Below are 23792 nucleotides of genomic sequence, written 5' to 3'. Positions count from 1 at the left end.
AATATGTTGACATGCAAGACAGATGTATTGATACATGCTTGTTGTTGTCTGTTGTTTTTCATGTTGGTTTGAAGCAGGACCTTTTGCAAACACGACGCAAAGTCGGCTGTAAAATTCCTGGTGCGGGAGGTGTTTTCGAGGTGGGGGTATGTGATGAGATAAGGTCTGATAATGGGCAACATTTCACCAACAACCTTTTAAAAGAGATGAAGCACCTCCTGGGAATAAGAAACATACGTTGCACAGTGTACCAGCTGCAGTATACCAGCTGCACGCAAACAGGATTATTAAACAGCTTGCTTAAACAATGCTTGGCAAAGCTAACCATATCATTGTGCAAAAGCTAGCTGTATTGCCTCCCTTTAGCGCTTTTGCTCTCCTGCTGATCATCATTTGACTCTGCACAAAATTGTAACTTGTAAGAGGATGCAGGCGCCTGTTCCCCCTGCCTGTTCAATTTCAGATGCTAACACCATGGCGCAGGTTTTGGGAGAAGAACTGCAAACCCATCTAACTGAAATGAAAAATGCCCTCAAATAGGTCTCCTGCCAGGTGCAATGTTCAACAAGCCGGCCGACCAACGCTGAAGAACAGACAAGTGCACACAGCGAGGAAGAATTTCCACAAGCACAGGCCCTCTATCCGGGTGATAAAATACTCATCTGTAATTTCGTACAGAAGTGGCAGGAACCGAAATTCACTGACCCTTACGAAGTAGGGTATGCAACACCCACAGCAGTGAAGATAAACGGAAAAAGGGTATGGCGTCACATTTCCAACTACAGCAGCGTCCAAGGGGGTCCAACTTGATGGGAAGTATTATCCAACTATCATTGAATTATTTTTCAACTATAAGACTTTACAGAAAGCACAAGTACAGAAGAAGGTGGGCCTATGAGAAGTGGGGGGAATGGGAGAAAATATAAACACGATATGAAAATAATAGGGATCGGATTGTGTTGTCTCTTTCTCTTCTGTCTTTGCTTCTTTCTTTGGTTGTCACTGCATAATGAAAGTAGAGGTCTGTCCACCGACAATGGGAAGGGGGCAGGTACTAAGAGAAGTATATTTAGTGCTGAGAGGTTCTATGACTACATTGAGGAGGGGAGAGACATGGCATCTGGAAATATCTGGTATGATGAGATGAGGCGGGTGGGGCGAGAGTGCAATAATGTCAGTTGCTATATGTGCTAGCTAATCCCGCACTTTAGAGGGACAGCAAAACAATTCTTTCCACAAGAGGTAACAGCAGAGAAAGCGGGATGCCTAATGCACCTGTCACAATGTAAGATTCTGGGCCTGTTTCAAGGGCATGCAGTAGAAGTACAATGGATAGACGAAGGGGAGGAGATATATGCAGACAATTATATACAGCTTGAAATATTAAAATATATAACAGAAGGGGCACTAAGGGGGAACAGTTGGCCACTGCTCATAGGAGAATATACTGCAAGAACTCAACACAAGATGATATCCTGTGGTGCCACATTAGACCCCTGATGCAAATTGGGAGTTCAGTGTTCAAGATGGGAAATGGGAATGGGGACGGTGCAATGCCACGCAGAAGGGCTAGTAGGATATGAAGAAGGGGCGGTGAAGAAGATAAATGATGACTGTAGGGAATATGGAATGCCAATATGCATGCCTTGACATGCATAGATGAGAGACATCCACCAGTGTGCATAAAGCCACTTGCACAGCTCTCCTTGTGTTTCAGAGCAACAGGGACGATCATGATGGGGATGAACATTGGGTGCGGGAAGATGATATGCATCCCAACATTGCAGAAAGTGACTGTGGCTGTGATGGATTACTGGTGGTCATGTGGATCTAGAGCCTATGCCCAGCTGCCTCCAGATTGAGGAGGGGTGTGTGCACTTGTGACCCTCCACAACCCTGCATTGGTCATACCCCAGGCAGATTTATTACCATTTAACTATCTCCCTACACTGTGGCAGAAGACAAGAAAAAGAGAGCGGGAAGATGTAAAAGGCGAACACAGGAAAATGGCAAGAAGGAAAAGGAGTAGTAACTACATCTTGACAGAATCATCACAGAGTTTGGATGTGATCCCACAACACTTAAGACTTTTCACCAAGGCATCCATCTTTTTTACATCCTTACTACTGCCGCAAATGCCATTTGGCTGCAGATTAACCACTACGAGGTGCTGCAGTTGACAAATGCGACAGAAAAAGGACTGAATGCAGTGCGGAAGGAGCTCCGGCGGACATTAGGCTGGTCACCATTAAGACAGCTCTGCTAGTAGGACTCACCTTCGCTCGCAGAGTCAGTGAGCTCCAGGCTCTGGTGGCATCGGAACCCTATACAACTTTCCAAGGGATAAGGTGGTCCTGCTGACTCACCCGGTGTTCTATAGCTATAGAGGCATGATGTATTCTAACCAATCGGCCTTGTAAGAACATCAAAGACGTGAAGTTTGAAGTGCAACTGTTTGTAACTGTATACATATTGTATTAACTGTATAAAAGTATATTTACCTGTGAACCAGTTTGTCAGCTCTCATCATCAAGTTCTGTTCCACTGTGCTGTTTGATTTGTGCTCAGCTAGCTGTAATAAACAGCGTTACTTCTTGCCTGGTGTACGATCCTTCTTAGACGACTGTTTCTGACTCACTGATTGCATACCGCTAGAGGACCTGTAATAGATAAGTATGGGTTTGTCTTATAGATATAGATGCAGAAGCACTGTTTAATTACTCAACTGAGTGTGTGCTTCTTTGCTTGTTGCTGGGTTTGGACACTTGCTACTGTCATATTTTATGGCTGTTCTTGCTATGCAGCTTGGGTTTGCACTGCAGATGCATACTACACATGTACATTAAAAGCTCTTAACACCTCAATAATATCCACTCCTTCCTGTTCGTCATCTTCATCTTCTTTGGCCTTGTCATTTGCTGCTCAGGATTCTTGGGGGATGTGAACCTGACCCCACCCTTTCCAGACTCTTTTTCCCTGCCCATCCCTTTCTTTTGTTTGCTCTTTATCTTTTTTGATTTGTGTAATTCGCATCTAATTTTTACATGTGTATTCTTTAATTCTCTCATCTTCAACTCCCCTACCAAAACACTCCCCATTGCTCTAGCATTCTTTTGCCCTCTTTTCTTCTAAATGTAAAATAGCAGAAATATAGAAGTTTTCCTAAGTCAAAGATACCTCCCACAGTGATCTATGCTTATCTCCTTGCGTCATGGAGCTTTAGGTCTCCTTGTGTCACTGAGCTTTAGTTCTCTAGATAGTTACAAGTAGTTGGTTGATAATTGGTGTACATGCAGTATGCTGGCAACTCTATGCCTGGGGCATTAGAGTCGTTGAGCATTGAATGAACTTTCTCCATCCTGCTTTTTATATATTCCCCCATTGATGGTTATATATTGTTTGCTGATTTTCCCTCATGTTGTCAAATTTGCTTCTCTCTTAAGCATATTATTTCTGTGTACAGAATACCATTTTATTTCTCCCTAAACAGACTGATGATTATTTAAAAACAGAATTTCCATACTGGTTCTCAAACTCAACTTCTTTTCTCCTCAGGCTCCACCCTCAGGAGCCCTATTACTTGTTCCCTACCTACCTATTTGTTATTTATGCTTAATGTTAGACTAATAGCCCTGTTTTGGGTATCCTACTTCCCACTACCCCATACCAGAACGTTCCAAGAACCTAATTTCCATCACCTTTCTCTCTGATTTTTCACAGACAGCCCTCCTTCAAAGACCCTTAAAAAGGTTTCAGTGAACCTCCTAGATATCACTTTGCAAACAGGGGTGCAAGTATGAGCGGTCCACGACCCCCGTTACTTTCACAGCTGGCATGACGAATCTGAGGCACAATGGCACCAACTGTGGAAACCCACTGAATAAATCCACTAAGCATCTCAGGCAGCAGAGGAAGAGCTGGGTTTTATTTCCTTACAGCTGTGCAGAAATGGACAGTGTAATTGGTTGCATATCTACATCCCAAAATTATGGCCCACAAGCTACCCAATCCCCATGGTTTATATAGGGTTTTACACCTTTGGGTTCATACAGACAAGTCAGATAAATGTAGTTAGCAATGAATTTCCTTTCAAAACCTCCTTCAGCCTTGGGGACATGGCTTTACAGCACAATTTGAGACTTGTACAATTCCCCCAGCCTACCCAGGTGACACACAGTGACAAATTGGATTCTGCCTTACAGGATTACAAGTATGATTATGGGTAAACAGGCCTACTCAGCCCTCACACTTCTACAAACCAGCACACAAAGGAATCATAAAGGGAAAACAGGGACAAACAAGAGATATACCTCCTTCACCTTTTGTTGGGCAGATGGAAGGCTATATTCTCAAGAGGTGTGTGAAAGTGAAACAGTAATGACCCAAACAACACATTGCTGAGAGAGGTAAGCGAATGATGCTCCAGCGGTTTGAGTCGCCTGGCGACAGTGATTGAAGTGGTGATTGAGGGTTTGTCGTTGTGCAGTCAATGAGGCAGCGGTTCTTGGGCTAGCTGGGCCAACCCATGGTTGTAATCCCCTGGTTAGAGTCAGCAAAAGGCCCTGCAGAGATTTGGTTCAGTTTTTGGTATTGATCAGTCGCTTGGGGCCTAACAAGTTATGTGCTTTGCTAGGACACAATGCAGTGTTGAGCTGGTTTAGATGCAGGGCAATAGTTCAGCTGGTTGGAGGTATGCAGACACCAGCATCAGCGCATTCCCTATTGTTCAGGATACGGGAAACATGGAATGACAGACTTGTTGAGGGAGAACAGGGAGCTTTGCTGGTCTGACCCTCCAGTTGCTGTGAGGCCTTCACAAAGGACTCAAGGATAGGATACTCCAATTCAAGGTCTGCTCTTCTGGCACAGAAGATTTGTTGCAGAATGGTTAGTGCTGGTCCACAGGAATGGACACTCCCAATGTTCCCTGGGAGTGGTTAAGAGGCAGATTTTCTTCAACAGCTCCTTCTTCGCCTCTGATGGAGGGTTTTAGACAGTGCAACTGACCCAAAGGAAGTCCAGCTGAGAATGTTTAGAATGTCTCTAGGGCCTTGAAGGACCCTTGAGGGAATTCTACTTAAGGCATGCAAGTCTCCTTCATTTAAAGTTACAAATCCTCAGATGATTGCTCTAAAGCTAGCCTGCTTTAGGAGACCAATCCCTGCTCCTGGCTGGAATGGACTTTGCCCTGTTGATCTTGCATCCAAAGTGCTTTGCTCCAGAGGATGTGCAGGAGACATGAAAGGGAAAGAGAGAAAGTGAGAAACAAAGTGGTGGAATGCTTCTTCAGTGTCCAGAGCACTCCAGCCTATCCTACTCCCACCCCTTCTCTCCTGCTGACAACAAGGACCATTGGATATGCAGCATCCTGCTGTAAGACTACTGCTCCTGAATGGGTGTGCTCCTTTGAGACCTAGGCTCAGGACAGCTGCCTGCTGTGCGGCTGTCTCAGAAGGAGAGGGTTACCAGCCCGCCCATAGAGAATCATAGAGAGGCTGGGTCCCCTGGGTTTCTGCCCTGCCGTGTGGCAGTATCAGCACATCTGACCCGCATGCATATCCCCTTCCACAGCACAGCTGACTCCATCAGCTGACACATGTGCAATATCAATTGGGATGTGGTGGCCATGATCAGAGGTATTGCCGTGCAGTGTGCCTAAACTCAGGCATAGCTTATTCTTAGAGACTACCCTGCCACCAGCATGGGGTACTCATGATCATTATTACTTGGGTACAAGGGGCATATCTTAAATGTTGTCCCTGTTCTGCAGTGACCTTTCTGTCGCTGCAGTGGTTGAGTGGGCATCTTGTAACCTTTGAACCTGCTCTGCACCACGAGCAGAGTGGGTGCTGCGGATCATGCAGCAGGGCACAAGTACACTATGCTTTTGGCATGGAGTTGCGACAAAGGTGGATCTGGTTAGCAGATTCCCTTTAGAGAAGGAATCACTAGCATCATTTTATGTACTAATACTTGATGGCAATTCCTCACACACACCCTCCACCTTTAATGGTTCTTTCAATTACACATAATGGACCTGACCTTGAAACTAGCACCCACATGACCCTTTCTTCCAGTTCTTAAGCAAAAAAGCCTCTGCTTCATTGGTGATGTCTTGGGCGTACCCACAGCCTGGGTAGAGGCTCATGTTATGGCTACACAGCCGTATGGACTCTCGTGTTTGTGCCAACCAATCATATTTGAAATGCTTTCATTGCATCACATCCTTAGTTATAGCTCTGCCCATGGCTCATACTTCCAGGGACCGTCTAAAAATTCCAATGCTGTTGGTTCTCACAGTATGCAAATTTATCTTGGTAAAAGCATGAAAAAACTGATACGATAGGCTACCGTGGCTAGCACTTGATCCAAACATATGCAGTAAGCAAAATAATGTGGCTTATCTGTGGGTGGTCCGTAGTTTCATGTGCACTGTCCACATCACTCATCTCCACCAGGCGTGCAGTATTCTCCAGTTCACATCCTACCTACGAGCATATAGTGCCCCACTTTGATGGATCAGGTTCTGGCAGTGGCAGTTGTCATGAGGTCCCTCTAGGAAAGAGACTTGTAAAGTGTTCCTGAGAACAGCCATACCCAGCCAAGATACCACTGCCATAGATTAATCAGTCATTGGACACAGGTCTGAATAAGAAAATGGCTGGAACAAAGCCATGATAGTATTGAAGGAGGCAAAGATGAAAAATAACTATTGCGACACACCAGCTCTTCCACACAATAGACAAGGAAAAAAGATGGACACCAGTTCCGTTGTGAAACTGCTTTTACTCTGAAGTGGTGTGGCAGTGCCACGATGGAGACACCCTGGAAAATACATGTTAAATTATACAGGTAAGTCTGTCCTCATGTGTCATGCTGATGTCATCACTAGGGCCAAATTACGCCACTATGTTTACATATTGTTTATTTGTGGACATAGAAACATCTCCTGGTCGAGAATATGCTCTCATTTCAAATGACGGCACTATGTTTAAATATTGTTTCTCCAACAGATATAGGAAAGATATCTCCTAGTGTGTTTTAATTTCACCAAAAATATCACTGATTCAATAGATCCATCAAACAATGCTGGGTTTCTTTGTCAACGTTCGAATTAAAGAGGACAAATGCCTAATTTATAAAAACAAAAAAATTGCTATCATTTTGTTTTGCAATCCAGGCCGATTACCTAAACTGCATAATATGTATGAGAAGAAAAGTGAAGCAGTGAAGTTCAAAGGCAGGCTAAAAGGTAGGGATGATCATGTACATTAAAAACAGTATACTGATTTGGTACATAAGTACTGAGGCCGAATGCCAATGCTTTGACCGTGGAAAAGGGGCGCAGATGCCTGTAATGTAAGTAAGCCAGAGCTAACCGTGTGGCCCACTACACATTTGAGGAATTCATACGTTTAAGTACTTACTTAAATGGCCAGGCGAGCAAGAGTGGGTAAAACAAGCAGAGCAAATCTATGGTTAGGGAGCCTCGGTTTCCTATGCAAAGGTCTGTTGACATATTCACCATGACTAAGTTCTAGTTAAAATGTATTGCCAGATCGCTGCTGAGGGACAGGGGGATTGTGTAGCCCTATGAGACTATGGATAATGCGACCGTTTCAGTAAAGATGTGTGTGATTATGTATATCAATGTAAAATATTGATGGCCTCAGGTGGCTCGGTATTAGATAAGACATGTGAAAGTCTGACATCACAGATGATCAGAAGATAACTGAGTTAAATCTCTCCAAGACAGAGGCATATTTGTATAATTGCATTAACGTTTTACAAAGCTCTATTGTTAATACGTTCTCCTCACACATTGGACTGAACTAGCTGAACATTTCAAAGGCAATTGTTGCGCATAGACCCCTCTGAACTAGAACATCTGGGAAAAATGAATAACATTTTTGAAAAGTTATTAAAAAAGAGTTGAAGCTGTTTTCCGACTACTCCTAGTCGTTTTCCTGTAGAGAAAAAAGCGTGTTACATTGAACAGGAGCAAAGTAAAAACTTCTGGACGAATTTGCTGCAAACAAAAAAAAACATGTTGGGCACGAAGTACAACAGCTATTGCTTGTTTAGCTTGATGTAAATCCATACAGTCGTTCTTTTTTTTTTTAATGGTGGAAATGTGCTCCCAGACCCACAGAACTGTTTTTTTTCCAACAGAAATTAAATCCTCATTTAAAAAAAAATATCTTCTTCATGGCCACTGTCCACTCTGCAACAATTAGTATAAAACAACATGGCCCACTGGCCATAGTCTTTGACAATGTCCCCTTTCCCCCTCAGGAGTAAATAGCCTGATCCCATCAGCAATGAACTTGATCTATGGCCTCTGTCTACTTTGCAACAATTAAACAGATCCCACCTTGAATGGGCTTCAGCAATGGCCAGTGACCTTTCTCCTCAGCCGTGGCCACTGTTTACATTGCCCCGATTAAGATAAAAGGCCAGGCTGTGGCCATGGCCAATATGTTCCTCACCAGTGACTAACCCTATCCGGCTGGTCATTGCCAGTGTCCGCATTGCCACAAATAGTTTAAAGGACCATGGTCCAGTGGCCCAGGCCTCCACTTTATTCGTCCTTCTTTCATTTCTGCGATAGTAATCCCCAGCAATGTCCTGAAGTATTATACATGTGATCAACATGCGGGTGCCGTCTGTTGCCTCAATACTCATTCCTGTTGTCAAGCAAAATGTTTAGATTACCACAGAAATGAGCAAATACTTTGAAATAAAAGTCTTCCCATACTCACTACCTTTCTCTCTGTGCGACACACTTTCTTTTTTGTTTCTCATACCTTCCCACATTGCGTTTAACCCTCCTGACCCTCTCCCATTATCCAATTTCCCATTCTCTTATGATGTGCTGATTTTTTTTTACTGCATCTTTTCGATATATCCTCGGAAATTCTGTGGGATTGCCACAGCAAGACGAAATCATCGGACTGAAAAAAATTGGCTTTCCAGCCCACAACAAAGAGGCCACCTACCAATTTGGTCCTCTTTCCTCTTCCACACCTGTACCCTGATGCGAAATCACCACAATCCCTCCTCAAAATAGAATTTTGAGCATTTTCCTTTTTCATCTTTCTGCAAGACTACGGCAGGAATGACTCACATGTAGCAATAAAATGGAGGATTTTCACTTCTGCAAAGCCTCACTTTTACAATGCACTGTACAAGATATACAAAAGTATATCATGCCTTCGCGCTAGCGCAAGGCAAAGTTAAGGAAAAGATGAAGGGGGTAATTCATAGAATTCAGTGCACAAGTGGTGCACGCGGCTGGCGCACAGTGTGCGCGTGCGCAGTCTGCGCGAGCCGCGTGAGCCAAAATCCATTTCTGCACACAGCGTATTCATGGATTTTAACATCCATAAACAGCCGTGGCGCAGAGTGGCGCAGCGACCCTGCAGCTGCGCCAGTTACGCCCCCAACCCCTCCCCGTGCACCATGAACAGTGCACAAATCCCGTACATGGCGCACAGGCCAGTGGACCAGCATACAGCCCCCCAACCACGAAAACGTCCCTAAAAATCCCTGCGCACCCTTCCGAATACACATACCCGCTGCGTGGGAAGTGTTACACGCGATTGGCCCTGTGCGAGCGGGGTACATGTGTTTCGGGGGTGCGCAGGAAGTTTGCGAGTGGGGTACATGTATTTCTGGGGTGCGCGGGAAGTTTTACACGCGATAGGCCTTGGGCGAGCGGGGTATGTGTATTTCGGGGGTGCGCGGGAAGTTTTACACGCGATTGGCCTTGGGCGAGTGGGCTACGTGTATTCTGAGGGGTGTGCGCGGGGAGTTTCACATGCGATAGGCCTTGGGCGAGCGGGGTTTGTGTATTCTGAGGGGTGCGCGGGAAGTTTCACACGCGATAGGCCTTGGGCGAGCAGCATACGTGTATTTCGGGGGTGCGCGGGAAGTTTTACACGCGATTGGTCTTGGGCGTGTGGGGTACGTGTATTCTGAGGGGTGCGCGGGGAGTTTCACACGCGACAGGCCTTGGGCAAGCGGGATGCGTGTATTCTGAGGGGTGCGCAGGGAGTTTCACACGCGATAGGCCTTGGGCGAGCGGGGTACGTGTATTTTGGGGGCGCGCGGGAAGTTTTACACGCGATTGGCCTTGGGCGAGTGGGGTATGTGTATTCTGAGGGATGCACAGGGAGTTTCATACGCGATAGGCCTTGGGCGAGCGGGGTACGTGTATTCCTGGGGTGCGCGGGAACTTTTACACATGATTTTGCTGTCTGAGCGGGGTATTCTGAGGGGTGCACGGGAACTTTCACACGTGAATTCGCTTGCAGAGCGGGGTATGTGTATCCAGTGGGGTGCGCGGGGTGTTACACACGTGAATTGTGGGTCCTCGCAGGTGTGCCCTGGACCTCCTCCCCAGCCCGTGCAGGCAGCCCACACCACAAGGGACTACCCTGCACCCCTGGTCATGTCCCGCAGGCAGCCCATCCACCATGGGCATGCCCCCCAGCCAGCCCACATGTCACCTTGCACTAGTGATCACCGACTCATGTCCCTCAGCACCCCCACCCACCCAGCATTGAGGGGCACCTGCCAGCAGGCCCCGACTCATGTCCCTCAGCATCCCCACCCACCCAGCATTGAGGGGCACCTGCCAGCAGGCCCCGACTCATGTGCCTCAGCACCCCCACCCACCCAGCATTGAGGGGCACCTGCCAGCAGGCCCCAACTCATGTCCCCCCCAACACGCCATAAGATGCACAATCATGGGCCTCATGTGCACCAAAATCCCACAGCACCCCACCCCAGTCTTGAGAGGCAATCAAGTCCCCAATCCACCCCACACTGAAATGGCTTTTCCATGACACAAACCGAAAGTTAACTATGTACATCAAAACATGTCCCTCACACACACACCCTGGGTGCAAGTGATTGTCTAAATCTACTTTTTCACATGCAGTAACCCAATGAGCGAATACCACACACGGAAGTAAGAAACAAAAATGTATTATGAACAAAATGAATGAAATGAAATGAAAGCATAAAACATATTTCAAACGATGAAATGAAATGTATGTCCGAAACATAATAAAACAACATATGAAGAACCAATCCAAAGTGATGAAAAAAAAACATGTGTCCAATCTCACGGTCCACCAAATGAAATCCAAAGGAAACGTAAATTGAAAAATCCATCGATCCATGGTGATAAAATAAAATAAAATCCTCACATGATCCACTGTTCAACTATGTACACAGAGTTCATTCAGGGTCCATGAGCCCAACGAAAGAAATTAAACCTATCCAAAAAACTACCTAAGAAAAGAACTATATACAAATGTGTGGGGCATAGTCCAAACACCCCAAATGAAAGGAAAACGAAAATGAAACCTAACACTAAAAACTATATACAATCGTGGCAGGCTAGTCCGACGGCTCACTTTCCGGTTTCCCGGACCAGGGCATCATCAAACTCCTACTTAATGTCCTGGAGGCGGTCCTCTTCCATGGCCCCGAGGGTTCGCAGGGAGGATGCCATGTTAACCTTCAACTCCCTGCGAATTGCCTCGAGGCACTCGGCCCGCCTCAGTGCCCTCTGCATGGAGTTCTCCGCCCTGACCATTGTGAGCCGTGCCTCTTCCGCCGGCTGCCGCTCCGCATCTATGGCCTGGCCCAACCGCTGCCACACGGAAGACCATTCCAATCCTGGGTCCTCCTGCCCTCTGGCCAATGCCTGCCCCTCGGATATTGAAGGCCCCGAGCCTTCATGGCTCCCACCTTGTTGCGGCTGCTGCTGTGCCTGTGCCCTGGCTCTTGCTGCCTGCACGTCCTCCTCCGGCTGGGGTTAAATTTTGATAAAAATATGTACTTTGTACTAGACTGGTAATGGATGAGTAGGAATAGGTGTTGGAGCTGTGCAAGGGAAATTTTGAAGTTGAAAGCACAGATCTTATCGTGAAGTGCGTACGGGTTCTCGGACACATCATAATGCTGCGCGCCAGCATATGGTCATGTGGCACTGTCCGGAAGGACTGCAATGAAGTCAGATGTTCATAGACTTTATGGTTAAGTTGCACTAATAAAAACCTATGAAATTCAGTAAAAAAAACTTTGATAAAGGGACTTTATGTATAAGTTGCGCTACTAAAAACCTATGAAATTCAGTCAAAAAAACTTTCTTAAAGGGGCGTTATGAAGGGACATGTATGGCTGCGTATGTACAGGGACGTGAACCTGCCACATGTGATTCCTATCAAGTTTGAACAAATTGATGGTGTATGTGTTGGTAGCATGCTGTGCAAATGGGTGTGTGGGTGCACACCTGTAATGAATTATGAGTATGTACTGTGGCATGGTTGTGGTGGTCAGGGCCACCATGAGTACAAGATGCAAAGGAAGTCCAGCATGAGAGTTGAAAAAGGGTAAAGCACCATGAATCAATGAAGTCCATAAAAGTAAAATCCAGCATTGGCCACAAGACGGTGATGGTGAAACCAGAAGGTATAAGGACAGATTCCTGTGTGCGGGAAGGGGGGGGACAAGGGAACAAGACAGGGAAAGGGGAAACTTAAAAGAAAACAACAACACTGTACAATTTGTAACATACTTTAATTTCAAAATAAACGCTCCGAGAACATCCGACTATTGCCATATTCAATCAAATTGCAAATTTGTTTCTTCCCTCGCAATCCAAAATGTTTATCGTGAGGCACGCGTTGTTCTTTTTGCGTACATAAGGTGTTCGTTTTCGGTAAAAGAAGCGCTTGGGTCGCAAAGTGAATTCCAGTGCTTCTGCATCAACTTGGGGCTAGACCACCGTTAAGGATGTTATTATGTTGCTCCTAATCGCTAGTATAGCATAAGGGCATATCGGCCCTTGCCGATCGGCCCAAAAAAGAGTCACTGTGATCCAGGAGTTCACAAATATATTCAGCTGCCGGTTAAAAAAAACCTCAGTTGGCATCTGGAATCTATGACAATCGCAGAACGGCAGGACGTACCTGTTTCAAAAACATAATAGAAATGTGTCCCAGTAGCCGATATTTATTAAAATGTATCTATTGACTTATTAATTCGGCATAGAGTTTAAACTAACGCTTACAACAGACATGCAACAATCTCAACATAGAGAAAACATTGTGGAAAGTGGTACACAATTCGACATGGTCATACATGACATTTTAATAAAATATTAGCGTTGAACCTGGGGGAACCGAGTGGTAGTCCACATGCAACTCGATGCCGTTAGAAAGACCACTACACACAAAGGTTGTACTTGCGTTTCATTGCAATACATACATACCAATCCTCCCGATTTAGACGGGAGACTCCCAATTTTTTTCATTAAAAACAGTACTATTTGTTACTGTCTCCCACCTAAAATAACAATATCCACAATGCATCCCTATGGGGAAAATGCATTCTCCCGATTTCGGTGCTAAAATCTCCCTCTCAGGGGCTTCAGAAAGTTGGCATGTCTGGAAATATGCCACACAGAACAAACGAATACAATACAACGCAGAAATAATGTTCAAATAATAATAAGTTAATGCTCATTCGGTTATACAATCGTCGAAAATCAAACTTACATTATATTCACCATTATCATTCTCTGGGCGTAACTCAGACCATAACGCACACTGCGTTTGCACCAACGATTCTTCATAAACTGAATTTACATGTACCTTAGCCTACTTTTGGAATGAATAACCTTATCATATCTTCATTATTACAAAACTCCTTTCATTCAATTCCTTTCGGAATGCTCCCTTTCTCTCAAGGTCAAATAACAATTGAACCTTATACTGTGTGTCCGATGCGTGGGCTTCCTTACTCGCAGGCAAAAATTCAAAGCTGGTGACCTTTATTCAGAATCAAAATACATTCTTACTTTGCAACAACTTGCCTGACCACATCCATGAAAACTGTTATTCTGATACGCGTGCATCAGGCACCGCAAGTGGCTGCCTGAGTGCCAGCCTTTTATTTGCCGCGCTCTGGGTGTAGCACCAACACATCAATTTATAAACATCAAGCGTTTTAATTAAGAGTGTAAAATAACCTGAAATTGCTTCTATTTAATATTAATAAATATTGGGCAACCAATATAAACAATATAGAGGACCGGGCATTAAGAATGTAGTATTACTCTGTAATACCACAAGGTAAGGTTGGGGTTGCAGACTGCAGAAGCAACAATCTATGTTTATAAGTCCACAAATCCATGATTATACATCTCCATCCCTTGAATGCCAAAATGCAATCTCTTTCGCCTGTACTTTAGGCACATATTGTGGAAAACCTCCAAATGTACCGTGGCACTTTCGTGACAAAAAAACACCCATCTTTTGCTTCTTGCAGCCATATGCCATCCCATCCTCATCACCCCTCACCTCACCAGAGATAATTTGGTAAGTTTGACAAGTGCAATGTTGTGTTTTTTAATTTGTTTTTACCACGATGTCCGCGAACACCAAACACGGATCCAATATGGTGGGCGCATCGAAACAACCTGACGCACTTCATGCTCTTCACCATCCAATCAGCAAACACGTCACATGTCCGAGGACATGACGCGAGCCAATTGTCCAATTGGTGTCTTGTCCGCAGAGCAAACAGGGAATTATTGTGACCTACTTTTTAGTCGTTTAAAAAAAAACTACTGGACGGATTTTCACCAAATTTACAAAAGCACGCTTTCAGGACCACGCCGCTGCTCCTGCTGCAAATTTGGTGAAAATCCGTCCAGCGGTTTGGGCTCTAGGCATGAGAAAAGTTTTTTCCCCATTCAGTCTATGGGAAAAAAAGACATTTTGGGCCCCCCCTATAACTTTCCCCCCTCTGGACCAAACCTCACCAAACTTTGCAAAAAAAAATTCAGAGTGGGCCATATACTTTTTTTGCAAAGTTTGGTGAGGATTCGTCCAGGGAGAGTGAAGTTATAAGCCGCCCAAAAAAGTGCTCTTCTTATGGGATTAGCAACTTAACCATAACTACACAGCCACTACTGTGGCTGTGTAATATATATATTCATACTGTGCTACTTTTCTTAGTCCTTGTGACATTAATAAACTGGAACTGGTTTGCTACCTTTTTGGATGGCGGTTTCATTCCAGGCATTTTTGAGGGATTCTTGTGAGTGCAATCCCAAGCGCGAGCTAATGCTTTTCCTATATATATATATATATATATGTATATATATATATATATACATATATATATATATATATATATATATATATATATATGTATATATATATATATATATTCGTTAAAAGGTTAAGGTACAAATCTTTAAATATTTATGTATATATTATTTAAAACTAAGAGAAGGAAGTAGAATCACTGGGGCGAACAGAAGAACATGTTACTTATCAACTGTAATGTTCTTTCGACTGGATGTTCCTCCCACGTATTCCTTATCTTTGATAATTCACTTCCAGCTTGCTGGCCTCGGAAAAATGTTTCCCAGTAGAGGGTGCTGCGTGTCAACGTCCCTCGAGTCAGTGTACCTCGAAGGCCTCCGTATCGGCACCGACGTCATCATAGGTATATATAGTCTCACACAGCGTCCGTTGCTCAGTTCCGTTTTGAGGTGCTGTGTTTGTCCAATATGAGATGGTTAGTACCCTGAAAGGAGCGTAGGCTCCAAATACAAGGGAAGTTTTACGCAGGGTAAGATGGGAGGGGCGATAAGGAATACGTGGGAGGAACATTCAGTCGAAAGAACGTTACAGTTCGCAAGTAACTTGCTCTTCGAATGGATTGTGTCCTCCCACGTATTCCTTATCTTTGATAGACTCCCAAAGCAGTAATGTGTACAGGAGGCGGGAGTAAAATTTAGTGACTTTTTAAGTATGCACAGAGTGCAACACAGCTTTCCCAAATGTAGTCTCCTGGCTAGTGGAGGAATCTAGACTGTAAAATTTGGTGAAAGTATGTGCGGACGACCATGTGGCAGCCTCACAGATGTCTTTAATTGGAAATCCTCTTTGGAGAGCTGACGAAGCTGCGATACCCCTGGTTGAATGAGCCCTGAGGTGTTGAGGAGGATCTTTTCCTGCCAATTTATAGCACTCTATGATAGTTATTATTGTCCATCTTGAGATGGTCTGTTTCGTGATAGGTAACCCTAGTTTATGTCCTGGATACCCCACAAACAACTGAACTGCTTGCCTACTCATTGCACGTCTGTTAATGTAAAAACTCAAGGCACGCCTTGGATCCTGCCTGTGCAATCTCTTTTCCTCTTTCCCTGTGTGAGGAGGAGGGTAAAATGAAGGCAAAGTTATTTTTTGTGTGAAATTAAATTCTGAGACAATCTTTGGGAGGAAATTCAGCTTCACTTGAAGAACTACTTTATCTTTGTGAAAGATGTTATGTGGAAGTTTGCAAGATAAAGCTTGTAGTTTGCTCCCTCTTCTGGCAGAAGTTAAAGCCACTAGGAAGACTGTTTTTAGAGTGAGAAACCTAATGGACAGGAATGAAGAGGTTCAAATGGAGTACCCATTAGACATTTAGGACTAGATTTAAATCCCACAGGGGAACCTGAAAAGGATTTGGGGGAAAGACATTAGTCAACCCTTTCAGAAACAGAATGACTAGAGGCAACTTGAAATATGAGGGTTTCTCAGCCGTGCATTTAAAGATTGATAATGCAGCGAGGTAATCCTTGATTGTGCCAACTTGAAGTCCTGAATTTGCCAAATATAGCAGGAAAGATAACACCATCGGTGTACTACATGAAAAAGGGTCAATATCCTTATCTCTACACCAGTTGCAGAATTTGTTCCAACGGCAGCGGTATACAGATTTAGTTGCTGGCCTTCTGGCCGAAAGCAATGCATCCATTACATCATCCGGGAAGTCCCAATCTTTGTATCTCAACCTTTCAGAAATCAAGCATGAAGGTTGAGAGTCCTGATATCCGGATGGAGAACCTGACCTTCCTCTTGCAAGAGAAGATTCTCTCTTTATGGAAGACGAATCAGAGAACAGATGCACATGTCTAGAAGATCTGGGTACCACGTTCTCCTGGTCCAATCCGGGGCAATTAGAATCATGGGTTTCCGGAATCTCCTGAGCCTCTTTATTACGTGAGGAATGACGGGGACTGGAGGAATCGCGTACAGAAGTGGAAACTCCCAGTCCACCACAACCGCATCTCCTAGAGCTCCTCTGGGAGGAAATTCCCTTGAGCAGTATCGTTCGCATTTCCTGTTGACACTCGTTTTGAACAGATCCACCGGAGGGGTTCCCCAAAGGGTGAAGATCTCTTGAAGGACTTCCTGAGCTAGTTCTCATTCGTGGGAGACTCTGGTCTGCCTGCTCAGAGCGTCCGCCGCCGTGTTCTTCTGTCTGGCTAGGTGAACTGCCAATAGAGAGATTCCTTCTTGAATTGGCCAGAACTAGAGCTGCATTGCCTCTATGCACAGTGGCAGTGACCCTATGCCTCCTCTTTTGTTGAGGTAGTGCATGGCCACTGTGTTGTCCGTCATTATCAGAACATCCTTTCCCTGTACTGATGGCAGAAAAGCTTTCAGTGCTAGTCTGATTTCTTTCAGCTCTAATAGGTTTATGTGTAGCCTGGACTCCGATGGGGACCAACAACCGCTGATGGTTAAGTCGTTGGTATGGGCTCCCCAACCCGTGAGTGAGGCGTCCGTGACTACTATTATCTCCGGCCATGGTTGCCAAAACGGTTCTCCTTTCAAGATGTTCTCCCAACAGGCCCACCACTGAAGGTCTTGTACTACTATGTTTGGGATTTGTAGAAGATCTGACATCCTTCCTGAGAATTATGACCACTGGGTCCTTAGCGCCCACTGGAGAGATCTAATTCTCAGGCACAAGAAAAATGCACGATGCTATGAGGCCGAGCAACCTCAAAAAATCGAAGGCTCGTAGACGCTGGCCATTTTGAAATCTGATCACCGTCTGTAGAATATCTTGAGCCCTCACCTCTGGTGGTGAGGCTTTTCCCAGGGATGTGTCCAGGACTGCTCCAATGAACTGGAGTCTATGTGATGGCATCATCTGCGACTTCTTTAAGTTGAGGGAGAAGCCCAGCTTGTGGAGGAAGTGGCGAACATAATCTAGATGGATCTGAGCTTTTTCCGGGGACACTGCTCTGATCAACCAGTCGTCCCAGTAGGGGTAGACATGAATCCCTCCCCTCCTTAGACTTGCTGCAACGACCGCCTTTAACTTGGTGAAGACCCTCGGGCGGAGTTCAGCCCAAAAGCAGAACCCGAAATTGATAGTGAGAGCTGCCAATGGCGAACCTCGGGTACTTTCTGTGCTTGAGACGGATAGGTACACGAAAGTAAGCATCCTGAAGGTCCAGAGATACCAACCAATCCTGAAACTGGAGAGCCTGAAGGATCTGAGAAAAGCTTACCATCTTGAACTTGTCCTTCCTGAGGAATTTGTTCAATTCTCATTAGTCCAAGATGGGTCTCAATCTTATGTCCTTTTTTGGTATTAGGAAGTAAGGAGAGTACCAACCCGTGTACCCCTCCGCTACAGGTACCAGTTCTATGGCACCTTTCGCTAGCAGGTCTAAAATCTACTGCATTAGGAGCAGGTCTGGAAACTTGAAAGAGTTGATCCCCGGTGGATGACTCTGAGGAGTGTGTAGGAAAGGCAGGCAGTAACCCTGGGCAATTGTTTCCAATGCCCAAGCATCTGAAGTAATAGCCTGTCATTCTGTCAGATGTTGAGTTAACCTGCCTCCTACTATTGTTTTGTGTGGTGAGACCTCAGAGGGGTTTTGGAGTGGCGGACGCAGATGCTGAGGGTAAAGCAGCACCTGCTGATGTGGACTTGGTACCTTTGACCCGTCCACCACAGGTAAATCGTCTCTGGCCCCTTTCAGCTGGCTGCCCTATGCCTTTTCCGAATGCAGAGTAAAAACGAAAGGGCTTTCCCCTCCAGAACGTACCTGTGGGGTGGTTTGGAGTTTGACGAATTGCAGCCCCAAGGGATTTGGCTGCCGCTTTGGAGGTTTGCAATTTCCCCAAACTGTCATCAGCTTTCTTGCCAAATAGAGAGGTGCCATAAAAGGGCATATTTAGAAGTCTGGCTTGTACATCAGGAGCAAAACCAGACTTCTGCAACCACGCAAATCTGCGGATTGTGGTACTGGGAGCCATGGCTTAGCTGATGCTGTCAACCGAGTCGAGACCTGTTTGGAGGGACTCACACATCGCATAATTCCCATGCTTGATGATATTCAAGAATGTGTCTCGTTCTTCCCCTTTTGGGAGATGGTCAGCCGCTGATGAAGCGCACTCCCAAAGGATGTGGCTGAATCTCGCTAGCGTGCAAGTGGCGTTAACTGACTTAAGTGCCATTCTGCATGCCGAGAAGACCTTTTTGGCCATGGTGTCAAATTTCTTGTCCACACGATCTTGTGGTATTGTGGGGTACGCCGAATTACTGCTTGGGGAAGTCGCAGCCTGTACTACCAAGCTCTCTGGGGTCGGATGCTTTAGTTAAGTACAGAGGATCAGAGGCCGATGTTCTGTACTTCGCAGAGAGCTTTTTGTTTACTGCAGGGGTAACCTCTGCTGTTTCCCAATTTGCAGTTATCCTTCTCTGTAATGCTGCATGAAAAGGAACTACAGGGTCTTCTTGAGGTCCTTTATCTAAGATGTCTGTTAAGTAATCTTGTTGGAAAGTGGGTGCAGATGCTGACCACCCCATAAACTCCATAGTTCTCGCCATAAGAGATCTATAAGACATCTCTGCATGCTGCCCAGGTTCTGGACTGCCGAAGTCAGCCTCTGGAGAGGTATCTATGCCACTGGCATCCTGAAAAAACTCCTGAAGATCTTTTAATCTGACTTCCTATGATATTAGCTACTCTGGAATAGGAACTCTTGTAGTTTGTAAGCCAAACCGCCTTTCATTATCAAAGTCTTCTCTTACTCATAAATAGAGGACACAGCTCTGAAGTAGTCAGAGCATGGGTAAGGGGTAAAACCAATTTCAAGTGATGAGGGAGCAAAAATTGGTCGACACTGCTTGAGATAGGGTTGTAGTTGTCAATGTAGACATCATAGGTCTTAACAAACTTACAAACGGCGTCGATATACTCGATTATGGCCTCGATGTCGTTGAGAGAATCAGAATTCTACTCGATGTCGTTGATGTGGCCGAAGCCCCTTTCGATGCCTTCGATGCCCTGAGTGCCAATGGTGCGATCAGGGCATGAGGCTTCAATGGTCTCTCCTTCATCGGGGTCGAAAACGACATTGATGATGTTGTCTTATCTGTCGAAGGCACCTTTGATGTCGATGACGCCGTCTTGTGCTAAGGGTCCTTGTCTCTACTCGAAGGTTCATGACGCTCTCGAGGGTTTTTATTTGCTGAGGTCGACGATTCACAGCGTTTCTCTTTTTTGGGTCTTTCACCCGGGGTATCACCTTCAGGCATCTCCAAGGGGGATAAGGCTGCGTTCTCGAAGACCCTTAGCATTTATTTGCAAAATTACTCCCACTTAGCTGGAGAGCTGAGTTTAGTGGGGCAGGTGACACTTTCTGGTGAGTTGGAAGATGAAGAGGAAGGTGATCTGTGACGCCTCTTCTTAGTATGTCTCGAACTGGATGAGTGGTGAGAACCACTACGAGATCTTGAGCAGGAATGTTTTCTCCGATGGTGAGGAGACGAATGTCCCGACTTGACCGAGGACAATTTCGAAGGGGTAGAGGATTTAACGGTGTTACCTTTTTCCAGCTTCCCCCTACGCTTCCTCAAGGCTTTCGCCATCATGGACATACATTCCTCACACTCCGAACACTGGTGCTCTGAGCCCAGGCACCACAGACAGATCCTGTGAGGATCGGTTAACAACATCTTTTTTCCACAATCCCGGATCATGGCGTCAATGAAGCGGACGAAGATGCCTTCGTATATTCAACAAAATTTTCAAGAAAATCGAAGTTTAGGAAGGATTCACTGAGGAACCGAGCGTTGTGTCTCTGAGGCTTACGAAGCACGGAAAAACGGAACTGAGCAACGGACGCTGCGCGAGACCATATATACCTATGATGACGTCGGCGCCGATACGGAGGCCTTCGAGGGACACCGACTCGAGGGATGTCGACGCGCAGTGCCCTCTACTGGGAAAAAAAATTCTGAGGCCAGCAAGCTGGAAGTGAATTATCAAAGATAAGGAATACGTGCGAGGCCACAATTAATTTGAAATAGGAGTTTTGGGAAGTGATAGAGGTTCATGATGAGGGGAAGGAGGGCTAGAAACTTCATACACTCTTTTAACAGTAATGTCCTCAGTGATTGTGGGGATCATTGGGGGCAATTGTCACATGTACAAGTTTCACAATGATATGTAATGTTCCTATTGAGATAGTTCTTCATATCTGTATATAATTGTATTTCATTAAATTTGAATTCCCTTGATTGTTCACATAATTGGGTAACAGAGTTTTTTTTATCTTTCATAAACGGGTTAATGTCTGGATACTGCATGTTCCTGTGAATTGTCTTGTTGTTGTCCTAAATTTTGAAGTATAAAATATATGTAACACATAATTAGGGGTACTTCGGCTTCGAGTGGGTATTCGGACGAATTTCGGCTGAAAACCAGCTATTTGGGTTCGGCCAAAGGTTCCTGGAATACTTACTCGAAGCCGAAATAAAAAAAATATATATATATATATATTTTTTTTTTAAAGTCCTCTTTCTATGATTGCCAATCTTCTCTCAATGTGAGAGACGATAGCCAATCCTAGAAAGAGAACAGTGGGAAAGCAGCAGTAGCCAGTAAGCTTTTAGCTTACTGGCTACTGCAAGCAACACAAGCAAAAATACCCATACCCTGCACAACGGCTAAGAAAGGAGCCGGTTCCTATAGGAGGGTGAGCTCGCGGCAGCGCAGACGGGTGAGTGTGTGCCGAGCAGCCCTTCTCCCAGCAGATTTTCGGGCCCCGACTATGAGCGTTCATGAAGGCACGATACTAAAGTGTGCTGCATTTGGTATCTGTAGTGGTTATTGTGCAGCACAATATTTAAAGTTGTATTGCAAGCATGGCACTTGATTTGTGTGCATTGGTAAGAGGGGTTTATTTAATGGTCTGCAGCGTCGCAGCCACTCACGGCAGCCCACTACAGCAGTATGAATTTTGTAAATATTTCAACAGCGTAACGGGTTGTGCGGCGGGAGATTTCACGGGCAGCCGCCTACTTTTATATTGTTACATCTTTTTTTATTCGCACTTGCATCTTTTTTCTCACACAGTTACATCATCTTATATTACTCGGGAGCACATCCTTTGTGTGTTTTGCAGCTGCCGGGACCGTCGCATTACCACACGGCATAAATGTTATGTAAATTATGCATCTCACTCTCCCATTGCTCTGACTCCCCCTCCTCTGCTCTCTCTTTCGTCTCTCATCCCCTGCATCTCACACTCTCCCCTTACTCAGCCTCTCTATCCCTCTCCCTCCTCTGCTCACTCTTTCTTTCTCTCTCTTCTCTCTCTTCCCCCTGCATCTTACACTCTTCCCTCACTCAGCATCTCTATCCCTCTCCCTCCTCTGCTCACTTTCTCTCTCTTCCCCCCTGCATCTTACACTCTCCCCTTGCTCTGCCTTCCCCTCCTCTGCTCTCTCTCTCTCTCGTCTCTCCTCCCCAGCATCTCACACTCTCCCCTCGCTCAGCCTCTCTATCCCTCTCTATCCTCTGCTCACTCTTTCTCTCTCTCTTCTCTCTTCCCCCTGCATCTCACACTCTCCCCTCGCTCAGCCTCTCTAGCCCTCTCCCTCCTCTGCTCACTCTTTCTCTCTTCCCCCCTGCCTCTCACTCTCCCCTTGCTCTGCCTCCCCCTCCTCTGCTCTCTCTCTCTCGTCTCTCCTCCCCTGCATCTCACACTCTCCCCTCGCTCAGCCTCTCTATCCCTCTCCCTCCTCTGCTCACTCTTTCTCTCTCTCTCTCTCTTCTCTCTCTTCCCCCTGCATCTCACACTCACCCCTTACTCAGCCTCTCTATCCCTCTCCCTCCTCCGTGGGTGCAGTTCCTTGTATATAGGGTTGCCCATCGCATGTATCCCTCGTGTGCATCCTGTTTTTCTGTCTCTTAAGGAGATGGCATTGCGCACACATATGATTACCATATAAATGTACAAAATTTATACAGAACAGAACACCTGGCCCGAGCAGACTGCGGCCACGGCCCATTGTTCGCCTTCACGAAACAAAGAGGAAAATTATTCCCCGGCACTAAAAAAAAGTTCCTGCGGGCCTCCTGGCTCCCATTCTACGAAAAATAAACACATCTGAAAATGATAGCTACCCCCACCTTGCAGAAAAGTGATGCTTTCATTTCAGTTAGAGATGGGATACAAATGCCAGTGTCACCAGGGACGGACTGGTCTGTAGGGAACTCTGGAGATTTTCTGGTAGGCCTTGGCACACTGGGCCTCTTTTCTGTGGTATTTCCAAATGTTCCCATACGAAAAGGGTTAGGCTTGCTGAAAATGTGTAATATGGGGCCAATTTTAAAATTATTTCTAGTGCCTCTTTTGGTCGTGCAAATGCTGAAATGGGGTAGAAAAGGGCAGCTGAATGTGTGCATCCATGATGCGTGCATTCACATCCTCCTTACTGTCTTGCGAAGCAGTATTTCTCATGTGCTGGACAATGTATTTAAAAAACCAACTATTCGGCTCACTATTTGGCTTCGGCCGAATAGTTTTGCTAACTATTCGGTATTCAGCCAAATAGTAATTTCACTATTCGGTACACCCCTACACATAATACAGTTGTTATTATTTGTAATTTGCAAG

At 45.4% G+C, this 23792-nt stretch overlaps 1 protein-coding gene across 4 annotated transcripts in view; it reads left to right on the top strand.

Moving 5' to 3' along the window:
• C1PH16orf78 (chromosome 1p C16orf78 homolog) overlaps positions 1 to 23792 on the top strand; it is a 598571-nt gene that overhangs the window by 414646 nt on the left and 160133 nt on the right. For 2 of the 4 annotated variants that reach the window (XM_069649646.1, XM_069649662.1), the window contains one exon: positions 7181 to 7252. The exons of the other annotated variants lie outside the window; for them this stretch is intronic. In XM_069649646.1, coding sequence (XP_069505747.1) covers positions 7181 to 7252 — 72 coding nt within the window. The remainder of the gene's footprint in view (positions 1 to 7180; positions 7253 to 23792) is intronic. 4 annotated transcript variants of the gene reach the window in all.

Source organism: Ambystoma mexicanum, chromosome 1p (genome assembly GCF_040938575.1).
Source record: "Ambystoma mexicanum isolate Mex_15411 chromosome 1p, UKY_AmexF1_1, whole genome shotgun sequence".
NCBI classification, from domain to species: Eukaryota; Metazoa; Chordata; class Amphibia; order Caudata; family Ambystomatidae; genus Ambystoma; species Ambystoma mexicanum.
Note: the sequence above shows the minus strand (reverse complement) of the source record. Positions and strands in the feature narration are given on the sequence as shown.